General features: G+C 35.7%; 2 protein-coding genes and 1 long non-coding RNA gene across 5 annotated transcripts; 1 reads left to right on the forward strand and 2 right to left on the reverse strand.

The window, feature by feature from the left end:
* The first annotated feature begins 803 nt into the window (after positions 1-803).
* Positions 804-5,355, forward strand: LOC108336432 (two-component response regulator ARR11). Its single transcript, XM_017572885.2, has 5 exons — positions 804-1,025; positions 2,701-2,853; positions 2,986-3,372; positions 3,529-3,605; positions 4,132-5,355. The coding sequence occupies exons 1-5, from the start codon at positions 875-877 to the stop codon at positions 5,098-5,100; spliced, it is 1,737 nt and encodes a 578-aa protein (XP_017428374.1). The 5' UTR covers positions 804-874; the 3' UTR covers positions 5,101-5,355.
* A 792-nt stretch (positions 5,356-6,147) lies between these two features.
* Positions 6,148-8,025, reverse strand: LOC108339537 (uncharacterized). Of its 3 annotated transcripts, XR_001833099.2 has the most exons (3): positions 7,133-8,005; positions 6,910-6,970; positions 6,148-6,812 (listed from the first exon to the last, which is right to left on the reverse strand). It is a non-coding gene; the product is annotated as an uncharacterized LOC108339537 (long non-coding RNA). The 3 variants fall into 3 exon arrangements; XR_008250399.1 differs by having other exon boundaries at positions 6,148-6,970; positions 7,133-8,025; XR_008250400.1 differs by having other exon boundaries at positions 6,148-6,970; positions 7,089-8,025.
* Positions 8,026-15,102: 7,077 nt separating this feature from the next.
* Positions 15,103-16,428, reverse strand: LOC108326929 (stemmadenine O-acetyltransferase). Its single transcript, XM_017560547.1, has one exon. The coding sequence runs from the start codon at positions 16,426-16,428 to the stop codon at positions 15,103-15,105; it is 1,326 nt and encodes a 441-aa protein (XP_017416036.1).
* Positions 16,429-16,795: the final 367 nt, after the last annotated feature.

The following is a 16,795-nucleotide window of genomic DNA, read 5'->3' on the forward strand; positions in this document are numbered from 1 at the left end:
TTATTTTATTTTTATCTCTAAATTTGTTTTCAAAACACTTTAAACTATCAAATAAAAACATGGGTAATAGGCTAAAGAAAAATAACTAAAAAAACATTAAAAATGAAAAAGTAAAAAATAAAAATAGAAATCAAAGTTTAAATAGTTAAGTTCCTCATTTAACCTTTTGAAAAAGTAGATTTTAACATGAATAAACTTTTTTTTTTCGTGAAAAGCTATTTCTCACTTTTATATTTTTAACAATATTTTATAGAAAACAAAAACTTTTTAACAAAAAAAAATTATACAGACACTTTTTATTTTGGCTCCATTTTGCAGCACAAATTATTTTTTTATTCCGTTTCTTAAAAGTTTGATTCTGTCTTCTTCCCTTGGATATGACATTTTGATATTTGAACAAATCTTCTGATACTTTTTTTTTTTTCAATCTGAACATGGCAATGCAAAACCAACCCAATGTTCTCTTCTTAGTCCATTTCTAAATTTGGCATTTTTACAGAAAAATTAATCTCATTCTCACCATGCATTCATATCCTCTTTACCCTCTTAAACTCAAAACAACTTCCTTGTTCCTATTATACACTATTCTCTTCATAACAAAAATTGGAAGATCATAACCCAAAGGCCGCATGAGCTAATGTGCGCCACTGGGACCGTTAATATTCGTCAGTGCTTTTTTGTCACAGTGCATGAAAATTTATACACACACACACACACACACACATATATATATATATATATATATATATATATATATATATATACCTGTATAATATATACATACACACACATATATTCCCTTCACCTCAAATTTTAATTTAAACCCAAAGAAGGCAAACCCATTTTTTTCTTGAACTGAGAAGCAGTGATCCTTATGACTCTTCTCTCCAAAAGCATGGACAATGGTTGCTTCTCTTCGCCACGCCATGAGGCTTTTCCAGCTGGTCTGCGAGTTCTTGTTGTTGATGATGATCCAACATGGTTGAGGATCCTTGAAAAGATGCTCAAGAAGTGTTTGTATGAAGGTTGGTTTGTTTTACTCATCATCACTGCTAATTATTATGTTACCCTTTTGTTTCTCCACTCTGCTACTGTTGTTGTGGCGTTGATTTGTTGCACAAAAGGGCTTTGACATCTATAAGCTGGATGTGATTGGATAAACTTCTCTGTAACAAACTTTTGGAAGAGAAACATAACAAGGAATAAAAGTAACTTCTCTCTAAGCTAAAATTTGTTAGTTCTTAAGTTAATTTGTATAAATTTAACCATATAAGCTCTCTAAATTTTATTTTTTAACGTTTTGATAAGCTGGTTTTAACTTGTGAAGAAACTCATTTCCTATTTTTTAGAGCTTGTGTTACGCTATTTGTCTTCTATAGCTGGATTCTGGTTTTTTACTTGCTGCATCTGAATCTTTAGTCTGTGATGGGATGTGTTCATGCTGAGCTATATTTGATAGTTGCATGCGTCTCAGTAGTGTTTTGTTTGGTCCGTTTAATTCGTTTGTTTATAATTTTGAACTGAAGTGTTTCTCAGAGTACGAAGCTGTTTTTTTTATTCCATTTTTCAGTAAGAAAAAAGTTGGGAAATTTGGATGATAGAACTTATCAAGATTGAAGGGGCTTAATCAAAAGTATCTGGGTTTGTATGTTGCCAAGAGGCTTCTGCAACACATGGATCCCTGTTATACCAATTGATTTTGAGATAAAATCTAACCTGATAGACTATTTATTAACTCATCTCAGGAATCACCAATTCTATTATGATAGGTTCGCCTATTAATCTGAACAAACAAAACTTTGTGTACACTTTCTGTGGCGTTCTGAAATGCCCAATATGTCACTACTTAGTTTAACACGACAATGGAAACACTGACAACTTAGTTGAGTTCAAATTTTCCTGTTTCTATATGGTGGTAGGTAGAGAAGAGTTTAAGCCTTCTGCTAACTTCTGTTCGTTATGCATCTTTTTGCACTTTGGGTTCAATTTATTTGCACAAAGTTGAGCTGAGCTTCAACTATTAGTCTCAGTAATTAAAGAATAGAAATCAAGAATAAGGTTTCTTCTTAATTGATGCCATGATGTTTATTGAAAGATGGCATATTAATGAACCCAAGTTACCAATATGAGGCAATTTGAATTGCCACAGTTAAGCAAAAGAACTCATTGGCATTTACATACTTTATATGTCACAAATAAAAACCCCACGCAAGTTGAAATATAATCCAACCAGTTATGTGACTCCACATAGAAAGAATGATTTAGAAGCCCTGTCCAACCAGAGATGTGACTCCATACTGAAGGAATGATTTAGAAGTCATACGAGTGTTAGTCTAAATGTCAATGGTATCAGTAAAAGCTTTCATAACATGGACAGTTCTTTTTTTTTACATTATTTAAGTCAAGTACTCTAGCAGTTTATGGAATTAGATTGGATTGAGCTATGCAAAAGCTCGAGCTCAACGATTTGTAAATGTAACATAAGGTCTTTCATGTATTTAATTCATTCGACATCTTTAGTAACTTTGAAATTCAAATCCTCCTCCTACCTCTTTATAATAATTTCTTGTTACTCTGTTCATACAAATTTTCATGAAATTAGCAAATTTTGGAAGCAAGCACATCTTATGTCCATTGTGAGCGCTCTGGTTAGGACAACAATTACTTATTTTCTTCTGACTCAGTTATTATATGTTTCAGTGACTACATGTTGTTTAGCAACAGAGGCTCTGAAAAAACTTCGAGAAAGGAAAGATGCATATGACATAGTGATCAGCGATGTGAACATGCCTGACATGGATGGCTTCAAACTTCTTGAGCAAGTTGGACTTGAGATGGATCTTCCTGTCATCAGTCAGTTCTCTTTTAATTTTATATGTTAATATTTTTCATTAAGTGATATCAAGTAATCTTTTTTATCACATTGAGTTGAAGTCTATGCTGACAATAAGTAATCTTTTGATCACATTTGGAAATGCTGTACAGTGATGTCTGTTGATGGAGAAACCAGTAGAGTAATGAAAGGTGTCCAACATGGTGCATGTGATTATCTTCTCAAGCCTATAAGGATGAAAGAACTGAGAAACATATGGCAGCACGTCTTTAGAAAAAGGATGCATGAAGCGAGAGATTTTGAAAGCCATGAGGGTTTTGAGGCCCTTCACTTGCTGATGAATGGATCAGATCAGTCCGATGATGGTAACATCTTTGCCGTAGAAGAAATTACCTCAATAAAGAAAAGAAAAGATGCAGATAGCAAGCACGATGACAAAGAATTTGGAGATCATTCTCCCACAAAGAAAGCTAGGGTAGTTTGGTCTGTGGATCTTCACCAGAAATTTGTCAAAGCCGTGAATCAAATTGGATTTGATAGTAAGTTTTCTATCAACCTTCCCAGCTAAGTGTAATTATGAATTATGACTTAGGTAAACAACACTGTAATTTCTGACCTTACTCTTTTTGTTAATATGACAAAAACCTTCTTGTCTTTTATGTACAAGAACGTAACATATAATTTATGTTTGGCAGAAGTTGGTCCCAAGAAAATTCTTGATTTGATGAGTGTTCCCTGGTTAACCAGAGAAAATGTTGCTAGTCACTTGCAGGTATATCACTTGCTCATATGCATTGCATAAGTGATACTATATTAACAGTCCTCAGCTATTATCATTGAAAGAGTGCGAAATAGGACACTTCAGTCATAACATTACTGTCAATAAACATCTGGGTATCTTAATACTCCATATTGTGCTAAAGTCATGACAGGAATTGTCTTTAAGATACTGTTTAGTTGGAGGGGAAAAATAATGAAGAGTGGAGGAATTTTGATAAAATTTCCATGTTTGGTTCAGAGGTTTGGAGGGGTGGGGAACGAAAATCTCTCCTCAACAACCTTTTCTGACCCTACAAAGTTTGGAATACTTGATTTTCCCTCCTCTTCCTTCCCCTTCTCTGAACCAAACAGTATGCATTTATTAAAGTCAGAAATAATACAACGAAGATTCAGATCCCCCTCATAAAATTAAATGTGAAGACTCGAGAGAAATAAGAGGGAGAAAACTGTTAATGGTCTTTAAGTTTGTAGTTTGAAATTCATAGGGTTCCTTGATGAGAAAAAAATTTATCCTGCAGAAATACAGGCTCTACTTGAGTAGGTTGCAAAAGGAAAATGATCAGAAATCTTCGTCAAGTGGAGTAAAGCATTCGGATTCTCCTTCAAAAGATCCAGGAAGTTTTAGTTTTCTAAACACTGCAAGCAACAAGCAACAAAGTGATGTTGTCATTGACAGCTTCAGTCATTCAGATGAAAGTTTACTACAGATGGATGCTCCAAGTCATGAAGGCGACCTCAAGAGAATCTTGTCAGAGCCTACAACCGAAAAAAGAAGATCTTCACCAAAAAGTTCACAGATGAGCCTCAATCAACCTTTTTCATCTGTAGAATCATCAGAAGCAAGCCATGCAATATTTGATTGCACCATACAAACACAGTACTCTTGGGGTGAGTTTCCAAAAGGACCACTCAAAGAAGAACAGAAGACAACTGTTCAATTAGAGGATAGCTTCAGCCAGTTGCCATTACACGGTACACGGCATCCCATTCAGGTTGATCAATCACAATCGATTGCTTCGATTAATTCTAATCCTTCTATAACAGAAGAAGAGGTTGCTCCCAGCTTAGACACCAAAACTTTATATGCTGGTTACAAGAGTGATTATGTGAGTCCTGTGAGTTCAATGGGAACTGTTGTTGACACCTTTCCTAAACAGTCCAAAAGCCTCATCCCTAATGATCAATCTCCAGAGCCCATTTTCACCTCAAATTTGGGATTGAAAACTGATGGATTTGATGTTGATTGCATTTCTGATCTGGATTTTTATCAAAGGAATCTATTATTGTGTGGTGATGCAGCTTCTGCACCTTTGGAAGAGGACCTGAATTTCTTTTTGCTGCAAACTGAATGGTACAACATGAATTTTGGGCAGCAGAATATAGATATATCAGAATGTTATGATCCAAGGCTTGTTGCTGAAGCCCCTGGCTACTTTTATGATTCTGCAGATTATTCATCCGTAGACCAAAGTCTATTCATAGCATGATTGATCCTGCCCTGCCCTTTTCTGCATCTTCAACAAAAATCCAACTAAATGCACGAAAGGAAGATTTACTGTTGCTACTTGACTTTTATTTTTCCTTTCCAAGAATATCAACTTTAGGGGGCTCGGGTATTCTTTTTCCAATCAGAAAGGATTTTGATATTGGAGCACAGATAAAAGTGGGTGATGTGTGATGACAAACATTAAGCTTATCAATAAGCTTGCTTCCTTTTAAATAATAAATGATTATTCAGAGAAGCATTTTCTTGTGTTTTGATAGAGATCTCATGTAGATTATAGATATGATTGCATTAAAATATACAACTTCAAGTAAATCTTACCTTTATAAGTTAGTTGTATAAAGTTGATTTAAAGTTAAACTAACTTTCTAAGATTGGAAGAGGTTTTATCTGAGGTTTATTGAGACTCTTATACTGGTTTTGAATAACCCTATTTCACAGATTTTGTCAAATTATAACATATAAATGGGTATAAACCTCTCTATATAAGCCACTTTTAAAGGATTTGATTATAAGATGTTCATAAGCTCTTAACACCGTATTAATCTCTTCAATCAGCCAGCTTAACTGATAGTTTTTCACCTCCGCTGTAGTGAAAAGTTTCATGGTTCAATGCATATTTTCATGATGCCTATTAAGCAGAAACGATAAAACTTCTAATGCTACCAACTTCATACAAAGGGTAAATAGTCAATTTCATCCCGGGTGAAGTACTCTCATACAAATTATTAGTAAAGATCTACACCATCTTCTTCCACTTCCAGTTTTTTCTTTTTTTTCAAATTTTCTACCTTTCCTTCATATAGAGTTTTTTTCATATTTTCTTAATAGTAACCTAAGGTGAAGACTACCCATTTTGATCCGATTTGTTTAGCCTGTGGTCTAAATAGACTTATAGTGATCCAACTATAGATTTGTAGGCTAATTGATATAAATAGGATATGGAAAAGTTCATTGAAGATGGGGTATAAGAAGAACTATGAATAAAAGCAATAATTATGGCAATGAAAAGAATAAAAAGATTTCAAAGTTTTACAAGAACAAAACTAAAATAAGTAGGAAGACACAAAAGCAAAGGAGCTTGTAAATTTTAAAGATTATAACCTAATAATCTAGAACCAGAGAAGAAGATGGTTAGGAATATAAAAAGTCACTTTTAAGTACATATGATGGTTATAAGTACCTTCACATGTTATTTTGAAGTACATGTTATTTTGAAGTATACGTGATATTCAATATATCTTTCCAAGTTTGAACAAAATCGAAATTAATTAAGTGGTACTTGAAGAACTTTTAATCTTCCTCGCAAACTCTTGGCATTGTGGTCTCTTCCCTTTCCTCCAAGCCCCAAACCCTAGTTTGCATATTTGTTTACCGCTCCAACCTCTTCCCTTCGTCCACTCACCTTCTTCCAAAGATGAGGTTGTTCGATCGCGCTTTTCACGTGCAGGGGGAAGTTGCGGAGTGCGGTGTCGCCGGTGACGCCTTGGGCCGGGAGGAGGTGCACCATCGTGTTTGATTTGGTGACGCTACTAGAGATGCACGAAAGATGTTCGATACAATGCCTGAGAGAAATGTTGTGACTTGGAATTATGGATGCATGGTTGACCTCTTGGGAAGAACAGGGAGATTAGAGATGAACCTGGCGGTTAATATATATTGTGGTTAAGTTGCAGCAGTTAAGTGTTTCTTGAACTGTAAAGCAGAGATTGGAGGTGAATCAGGCGGGAAAATGAATGGACTGGAAAAAAGAAGATGAAGAATAGGAAAAATGAGGAGTGAAGAGACTTACATATTGACGCGAGAGAAGTCGAGAAGGTGTGCTGTCTTCGTTTTGTTTGTTGTCCAGATGGCTGCATCGGAGCAATTTCTTAATGCAATTAGAGAATAATGTTTGCAATGATACGGGGAATTCAAAGTGATGAATTTGTTGAATTACGTTTTGGGAGCATAATAAACATAAATTTGTACCAGAAAACATTCAGAGAAATAAGGGATTTCGTGTATGTCACTACCTTCCTGCTTCTCGAAGAGCCCTGATCTGGATCTATGGTGTTGCAGTTCAACAAGATCAACAAGAAAACGATGACTTCAAAAAATTCAATAAAGGGAGCTTCTATTTGATAAATCAAACATACGTCAAGCTTAATCCTATATTTGTTTGTTCTAATTAGTACCTTGATATGGAAAACATATATTTGATAACGAATTTACATACTAAATTTGAGACGAAACGTTTCATTCATGATAACAAATGAATATTAATTAAGAATCACTACACATTGGTAAATAAGAATTGAGTGACATTCTTATTTCCCAAGCTAAAATCAAATCATTTTTCTTTATTCGAACAAGTATTAATGTGGTATAATTTGGGATTGGATTCAGCAAATTGCTACTTAGTTTGCCAAGAAGCATATTCCTGAAATAGTGAAACAGATATTTCTTTGGAACACAGAAGGAAAATTTTGGAGAGGTATACTCGATTTATAACAGGGTGAGGAAGATATTTTTGAATTTGGTGGAATTAGCCACACAAAAAATTCAGTTACAAAGACAATTGCAAGAACAGTAGAATACTTCTACAATGAAGTAAAACACATGGAAGCGAGAAAGAAATATGGCTAAAAAATGTGAAGCTTCTTTATCCTGAGTTTTCTTTCTCCCCTCTTCCCTTTGATTTTGCGGCGTTTTGGTTGCCCCCTTTTATGAGCCTCGCAGATCGGAGGAGCCTGCATGGAGGTTCCAGATTCAAAGGTGGGGTCTTGTGGCTGGCGGCATTGTTTCATGGGGTTAGATCTGTTTCTGCTTTTGGCTTCGGGGAAAATGAGGTTTTTAGGTTTTCTGATTGGGGAGCATGTTGGAGAAATGCGGGTGAAAGGAGTTTAATTTTTAGCTTTGGGTTAGATTTTATCAGTGAAGGTGTGGAAAATTGACAAGGGGTTGGTACAGTTTAACTATTTTTATGTTCTTATAGCTTTTAGTAAGATGGTCTACCATGGAAGAACGAAAAAATGATGATGTCTTCTTCGTTCTTCACCCTTCACAATACACTTTCAAGCAAATTTTACCAATCAACTTAATAATGCAACGTGGCAAGAGATAGGAAGCAGAGCTGTGAACACACGTGTAGAGATGTTAACCACATCAGCAGGTTTTTAAAGATGTTAGTTTTGAAGGACCAAAAATTAAGATTTCCTTAAGGAGGAGGACTAAAATGTACCTTACTTTGAAAAAGGGACTAAAAACAATCCACTTGATAGTTAAGGGACTAAAAACATATTTAACCCTACTTCACGTATCACTTTCCTATTTTAAGGGAAATCATGTGCTTCATGTAACTAACTTCGTGTGTTTCTCCTTAAATCAAGGAAATTACTCGTGTTCAATTAAAATCATGTAACAACCCAATTAATAATTAAGAATAAGTATTAAATATAAGACTAGTGATACATAAGTATAATTCAAAACCTACATCACATATATCTTCATATGATGTAGTTGGTGCAATATTTGGAAAAGAGCACCATGTCAGGTTATAAAGGAGTCTCACGTGGATTTTATCCCACCTTTACTTTTAAGAAATACAATGCAAGATCATTAAGTGGTATGAACTTTGCTTCATCTAGTTCAACTTCAGCAAATATGGAGATAAGGTTGTGAGGATGGAAAATGATCTGTGAACTGTAAAAACCCAAATACAACATTGCTTACCTACATTGCTTCTCGAGAATATGTTCTACAACATATTGCTGCAATGGTTGTTGGTTTGGTACATTCTTCTATTAATGAGGTATAATTTACTTAACAAAATTATTTAAACTTCTTATAAGATATAAAATAATTTAATTTAAAACATTTATTTTATTTGAAGATTTTCAAAGATATAAAAGGGTTTAATAATATTTTAAAATATTTGTTTCATTTAAAAGATCTTCTAAGAATTAGGATTTGGTGAATAATATTTTAATTAATAAGATATTAAACAAGATAAATTAGTTACAAAAGGTGTATAAACTAGATTAGATTTCATGAAATATAATAATATATTTAATTTATTTTTCTAGTTAATATCCTCTTAAAAGATAGGTGGGTTTTTGTATTGAGAGATTGACTATAAATAAGTGAGTTGGTGTAACATCCTAAATTTTTAATAGTATTAACATTATTATAAGATAGATCATGTAGCAATAAACTAGAACAGACACGAAGAAAGCATATATGAACTTTTACATTTATTCAAGAGTGACCATAATAGTATAACATATACCAGAAGAGAAAATAAAATATTATTCAACAACTCTTTACATGTGAGACTTAAAGTGTAGATAGAAGTTTATCAAAAGAGTCTATACACAACTATAAACATATACACATCATCAAAATCTACAAAGTCTAAGACTAGTCTTCTACTCCATCACCACCACCTAACATTTTATCCAAAGACAGATCCTTATCTGCTCACATCATAGTGATGATTATTGCAACCCAAGAGATGAGCAAACACAAACACAAAGAAAAGGGTAAGCTAGTTTATCAAAGAATAGACATAACATCATTAAATAATTCAATTATTAGTCATCAAAGAGTATTCTTATATCAATACATACACTTACATGTACTAATATCAAACTATAGAGGCTTTGCCTTTGAGGTGGTATAACAACAACAACAACAACATTTTCAACAACACTTCGCCACACTCCTAGGTTAATCCTTTCAAACATCTATGGCTAACAAATAACCAATAGACTAGGGACCTCCTACTACTCTCCACCACATAACCATCCTTCTCTTCTTGAGACTAGAGGTTATTAAGAGCGTCAAAATAACCTCTAATTACTAGCTTCCTATATCAATACATACTCTTACATACATAACCATTTAAAGGAATTCTCCTTGAACTCCTTATAACCATCATTCCATTCAAACATATGTCCCAAACCTTATAACAGATAATACAACAAAACATTATAATATTTAAAACTATAAACATGAAAAAAATGTTGAGAAACATCCAAGAACGCAGACTCACTCGCCCAACTAATAGTTTCTACTCGCCCAGCGAGAGGCAAGACAGTGGCTCTCCCAAGCTAAGTGAGTTGGCTCACTTAGCCCCTACAACACTCTGCCAAACACCCTAAATATTCGCCTAGCGAGCTCCTCCATTCGCCTAACTAGCGCCAAAACAGCAAGCTTCCCAAGCTAAGTGAGCTGGCTCGCCCAACTTCTGGAACTCATTTCCAAAACTCCTATACTCTCACTAAAACTGCAAAATTAGCACTTCTAAACCACCCATTACCTATTCTAATCACTTTTACCAACTTATAACACTCTTAAATCGGATTATAAACCATTTTAGACCTAAACAAAAGTGTATAACTTATCTTAAACTAATGATAAGTTGTTTACAACAAGATATCAACTCAAAAACAACTAAATTATCAACTTAGATACCAAATCACATTTATCTATTCTAACTCATTTTTAAGTAACTTAGGTACTCTAACAAGTCAGAAATGACTTACTAATATACCCCAAACCTTTCATTTTGACATAGAACCTATGATTCAAAATTTCACTAGTTCAAAACCCCAAAATACACTTAAAAACCAACACAAAACATTAACAAAATGTTATCAACCCTATCTAAACCAGATTTCAATTTAATTATTCATTATAACCAATCTCAAATAACCTTTAAACATACTTTAAAAATGTAATATATTTTGACTTAGAACACTTACAACTCAACCTAGTTCACTTCTCTTCCACATTTAAACCAAATTCAACACCATAAATCAACTCAACACAATAATTCTTCATACAATTAGAGCTACACACAGAATCACTCAGCATAAAAAATCATCATATGATCAAATTCATATTCAACAAAAAAAATTATTAGCTAGCATTTCAAGCATAAACATCTTAAATACTATCAATTCAAAATTTATAAATTAACATAGAATAGAACTAGCTTCTCATACCTTTAAAGGAGCTACCCAACTAAACACAGCTCGCTGCTCTTGCTTCGAGCTCAAGAAACTCTAAAGAAACCTACAAACCACAAGAACATGATTAGAGCAAGTCCTTAAGACCTCTAATCAACAAAGAGATAGATAGAATACAAATCTAACACATGCGAAGAGAACCCCTACACATGAATTTGATTGAAGAATTAAAGGAAAAAGGAGCAGAAACTTACTGGCTCTATAGGAAAACAATCAATTTGAGTTGGGATAATGGTAAAACAATCAAATCCAAAAGTCTTTTAGTGGGTTAAAGAGTGAAAAGGAAACTTGAGTGATTTTGAAGAAAAGTGTGTAGAAGAGACATAGAGTTTAAATTAAAGGTTAAAGGGTTGGTCTATTCATGAACATGATGACATGGCAGAAGTAGAAAATGATCTTCTAGGAAAGCTCCTGATGAAATTAAACAGGTTGAATAGAGGATTATTTGTTAGAGTAGGAGTTAAGAGTATTTAGTTTCTAGTGTCATGTTTCATTATATATTAATCTAAATGATGCACTAGAGATCATTGGAGGAGATAGGATGTTGAATACTTCAATCATACAACTATGATGTATGTAAGATTTTTCATTATATTTCATTGTATTCCATATTTATCCTTAATTATCTTGCTATAGCTACATAGACACAGTCATTGTGGACCAAGGTCAAGCTTCCATATATGGATTTATTAAACTTCAAACCATTCAATCTTCTGGAAACACACTTGATCACAAGTACACTTATTTGCAAAAATTGATGTTTGAGTTAAAAAGAGAGATGTACCTTATGCCTTAGGTTGATGGGTAGGTGTTACTGAATTTAATATTTTATGAAATATTATTAAGGCTTAAATACCTACTTAGTCCCCGTGTTAATAGCTAAATTTCCGTTTAATACCCGGTTTTAAAATTGAAGACATTAGGTCCCTATATTATGAAAAGTGTATGACTTTAGTCCTGTCCGTTAAGTTAGTAGTAACGGTGTTAACTCCGCGCTGACGTGGCTACGCTTCTTTTCTCTCTCCTCTACTCTATGACAACTATCAACATCCATCTGCAAATTCAAGGTTTCATCAAAACATCCCACCGACATCAACATATCCTGGGGTTCAGACCTCTTATTTCGCCTTTCCACCATCAACACCATTAAGTGGAGGTCCTTACAATGTTTTTCGAACGTCGACAATGACTCCACCATCTTCATATCGTGGCATTTCATCCTCACATAACGTGTATCGACCGACAAGTGATTTTCAAAACCTTCAACAGTCCAACGAAAGTAATCCCACGGATGAAGACCAACAAACGCACAGTCCCACACTACAAATACCACCACAAAGGCGAGCCCAACGACAACGACGAAGACCACCTTGTGGGACTAGAGGACATAGATAGACTGTTTGCTTTCTTTATTTATAAATATGTGGTTATTTTTCATGTGCTTTTAATTAATCAATCCCAATTATATCATAAAAAACTGTTATCCTCTGATGTTATTATTGCATTCAATTATTTATAAAAAACAATTATAATAGATAATACATTCAAACAATGCTAAACCCTAAACAATATATCAAATACTTGGTGTAATTCACCAGCCAGGACACTGGTAATCGATTACAGGATTTCTGTAATCGATTACCAGATAACCAGTCTACAGACTTAGAAAATAATTTCATCTTTGCATCACCAGACTTACTGGTAATCGATTACACCATTTGCGTAATCGATTACAAGAAAGTAAATGTGAAGGCTCATACAGGACTGCTTCTAATACGTAACCAAATACCCTGGTAATCGATTACAGAGTTTTCGTAATCGATTACCCGTGGCTCTGGTAATCGATTACAAATAACCCGTAATCGATTACCAGTCCAAAACCCTAGTCTATAAATACTATTTTTTCTCTCTCCTCACGAACCCACCACACTCCCACACCAGCAGCAGCGCCTCCCACCGTTCTCCATCTTCTCCAAGCTCGAAAATCACCATATCTTCCCCCTTTTTCACTCTTTTTCACTCCAAAACACCATATTTTCACTCTCCTTTCCATTTCCTTCAATTTCCACCGATTACATTTTCAAATGGCGGGATCTTAAAAAAGGCAAAGGTTAAGGGGGTCATCTTCTACAGGTGGGGGACGTCGCCGCCGTCAAGATTCACCGGAAGAAAACTCACCGTCACCCTCACCACCACCATCACCCATTGCTGAACAACCAAATCTTCAATTTTCAACTCCTGCACTAGCGGAAAGGTATTTCTCCCTATTCAAAGACCGTCAAATCATAGAGCCAAAATATCTAGATGACGATTATTTTGAACCCGAAACTTTTGAATTTTATGGCATGGTCAAAAATTTAGGATTGGATGAATTTTGCTGCGATTTTGCTCCATATTATCCTGATTTGGTACGTGTCTTTTATAGTAACCTCAAATTTTTTGACAATGGCACAATTAAAACTGAGGTCAAGAATGTCAAAATTATTATCAAACCCAGCATTTTTGCTTCTATAGCTGATCTTCCCTCTGTTGGGTTGCCCTTTGAGGGGAAATTATTTGAGGATTGGACCAATGAATACAATATAGACATAGCCAGACAATTAATTTGTTTGCCACACAATCCCCCTACCAATAGAATTCTAGCAGGGAATATGACAGCTGAGGCTAGAGTATTACATTATACTATATGTCGTGTTTTGTTTCCACGTGTTTCTAACTTTGCACAGGCAACTGAGGAAGATCTTCTGTTAATGTGGATTATAATGACGGCAAAGCAGATAAACTGGACCCATCTCATCCGACATAGGATGAAGAAGGCTTTGAGGCCAGGTGCTCCTTTACCATATCCAACTTTGGTCACCCGCATCCTGGAACATTTTCAAGTTCCACTGGAGGATGAAATATCAGTCCCACCTTCTAGACATTGGACAATAGCAGGAGGAGTCATACAATCATTTGGATTGACCAAAAATGCTGACAACAGATGGGTGCACAGAAATTCTCCTCCTCCACCTCAACCTCAAAATGAACCACCTCCTCAACTACAACTACCACCAGTTCAACGAACTAGTAGATTTGATGAGGTCATGACAGGGATAAACGATCTCCGAACATTTGTTGGGGACAGCTTCAATAGCATGAATGCAAGATTTGAACAATTGGAGCTGAACATGGGTGACCGCTTCGATACTATTGATGCTTGAGTTGAGCATGTGGAGCACGACATTCAGTATCTGCGTCGTCATTTTGGTCCACATGGTGGACCATCTTCCTAGATGCCTTTCAATTTGTACTGTCCTTTTGTTTTCATTTTAGCTTGTTCCTTATGTAATGCACTTTTAATTCAATAAAATACTACAAATTTCATTTCTCAATTCATCTTATGATTTTCTCTTATAAGTTATACATTAAATTATATATACTCTTCCTATACAAAAAAATACATGACAATGTAATCAACAACAATGCGTGCTTACACAAATTCATATCAATACACTTAATAAACTTCACAATATGCACCACAATTACAATACAAAGTTTCAAAAACCAGCCAAACACACTGGTAATCGATTACAAGTTCTTGTAATCGCTTACCAGAATGAATCTTGCACCAAATACAACCTGGTAATCGATTACAGCACACTTGTAATCGATTACCAGTGCGTTTTTCTCATACTCTTTTGAAGTCGTGCAGGGTTGTCACGATTTCAGTACTATGTAATCGATTACCATTACGTTGTAATCGATTACAGTCATCAGAAGTCGTTTTTGGGGTGCACGACTTCAACACTGTTCATGTGAACAGTGTGAAGTCGTGTAGGGGGGGCACGACTTCTTCATTTGAAATCGTTTGGGCCCCCACGACTTCCCCATTTTGGTAATTTGGTTTGAATTTGCCTAGTTTGGTAATAAGAGAGGCAAATATGCCTAGTTTGGTAAAAAAACCTAATATGTGAATTTATTTGGGTTTCTTAGCTACCATGTTGAACTAATGGATTAAGAGAAGCATATTGAAGAAGGTGGAAGTCACGCTCGAACTTGGCCATGTCATGCTCCTCCATGTTCACAAGCGCTTCAATCCCTTCACCGTCTCTCGTATCCATCAAAACAACGCTATTCTTCACCGGACACTCGCTAGTGGTCACCCACGACGGTTTCCCCCACCCAAAATCCGCTTCGTACATCGGAAACCTGCACCAACTCGCGCAACACACCAAACTCCCACCCTCCGTAACCCTAGTAGCCTGCTTCAGACACTCCGTGATGAACCTCGAGTCCTTCTTCTTCCCTCCAAACTTCTTCCCACACGTCTCACAGAACTCGCTCAACCCTTCTTTCATTTTCACCACCAACTCCTGCAGCTCCGCCTCTTCACCCAGGTTGGACACGAAGAGAAACCAAACCAGATTCCCCAAGCTTTTTCCAGGAAGGGGAGGAACCGTTCTGTTCCGGAGGTTCACGGCGGTGCGGAACGCCGTCGTTTTGAAAGTCAACCCTAGCGATGAAACCGCGCGCTTGTAGATCAACGCACTCACAACTTCCACGCGCGTGGGGTTGTGCACGTTGCCGGAGGAGGACACCATGGCTTTGAGCGAGTCGATCTTAGCAGCCTTGAACACAAACCTTCGGCAAACGGTGTCGTTTTTCACGAAGGCAGCTTCCGGGAAAACGGGCAAGTCTTCTTGCGGGAAAAATGAAGCCCCGGGAACAGGGAAGGGTAATGATGACAACAACTCTGCTTGTTCTTCTTCTTGGTTTTGGTTATGGCGGCTGAATGTGGCCCAGTCATTGATGAAGTTGCAGAGTGTGGCGGCGTCGGCAACTTTGTGACACATGCAGACGCTTATGGCGATTCCTCCGCATGCAAAACAGTTTATCTGAATGGCTACAATGGTTGAAGAAGCTGTTTCCATGGGGTTCCACTGTAGTTGATCTGGGAACAGAGGGTCGAAGGTTTCATGGTTGGGATTGTGGAGGACCGATGAAAGGTTGCATGTGAAGGTTGTGACGAGAAAGGACACACCTTGGTCGTTGCATTCGATGGAAAGTTGGTCTCTGAGCTTCCCCGCGAAGGGGTAGTATCGTGACAGAACATGGGATAAAGATTTCTTGAGGGTTGAGATTTTGGAAGCTTGGTGGTTCTTGGAATGGTGGTTTGCAGAGTAGAACAGAAGTATTGGGATGTAGTTGCGGAAAACGATGTGGTCGATGAAGCAGAGTGGGTAGATTTTTAGGTGTGGAGGAGTTGGTGTGGAGGGTTTGATGGTTTCTCTCGATATTAACTTCATTTTTTCCATGCTTTCAATTCTCACTCATCACTCTTCTCTTCATCATACATTAATATACACTTGCAAATTTACTAATTACTAATCATCAATCATTAAGTTTATGGTTTTTTTTTTACATTCTTCAATGTCATTATTATCAACTAGTACCACCACAACCGATATAAGGTTAAAATAGTAAATATCTTAATATACTCAAATATAATATTTTATTACAATTAAAATACATAAATATATATACATAATATAACAATTTAGTCGATAATAATATGTGATAATATATAATTGATACAATCAAATTAATACTATTAAATTATAAGAACTTTAATATTGATAAGATTGTAGTCAACAAATATAAGTCATCTCTCAACAAACATAG

This window comes from Vigna angularis, chromosome 1 (genome assembly GCF_016808095.1).
Source record: "Vigna angularis cultivar LongXiaoDou No.4 chromosome 1, ASM1680809v1, whole genome shotgun sequence".
Lineage (NCBI taxonomy): Eukaryota > Viridiplantae > Streptophyta > Magnoliopsida > Fabales > Fabaceae > Vigna > Vigna angularis.

Excerpts from the sequence above, each read along its gene's own strand:
- LOC108336432 (XM_017572885.2), top strand. The coding sequence starts at position 875 with ATGACTCTTCTCTCCAAAAGCATGGACAATGGTTGCTTCTCTTCGCCA. Across the intron at positions 1,026-2,700 it reads CAAGAAGTGTTTGTATGAAG|TGACTACATGTTGTTTAGCA; the intron begins GTTGGTTTGTTT and ends TATATGTTTCAG. Across the intron at positions 3,373-3,528 it reads GAATCAAATTGGATTTGATA|AAGTTGGTCCCAAGAAAATT; the intron begins GTAAGTTTTCTA and ends TATGTTTGGCAG.
- LOC108326929 (XM_017560547.1), bottom strand. The coding sequence starts at position 16,428 with ATGGAAAAAATGAAGTTAATATCGAGAGAAACCATCAAACCCTCCACA.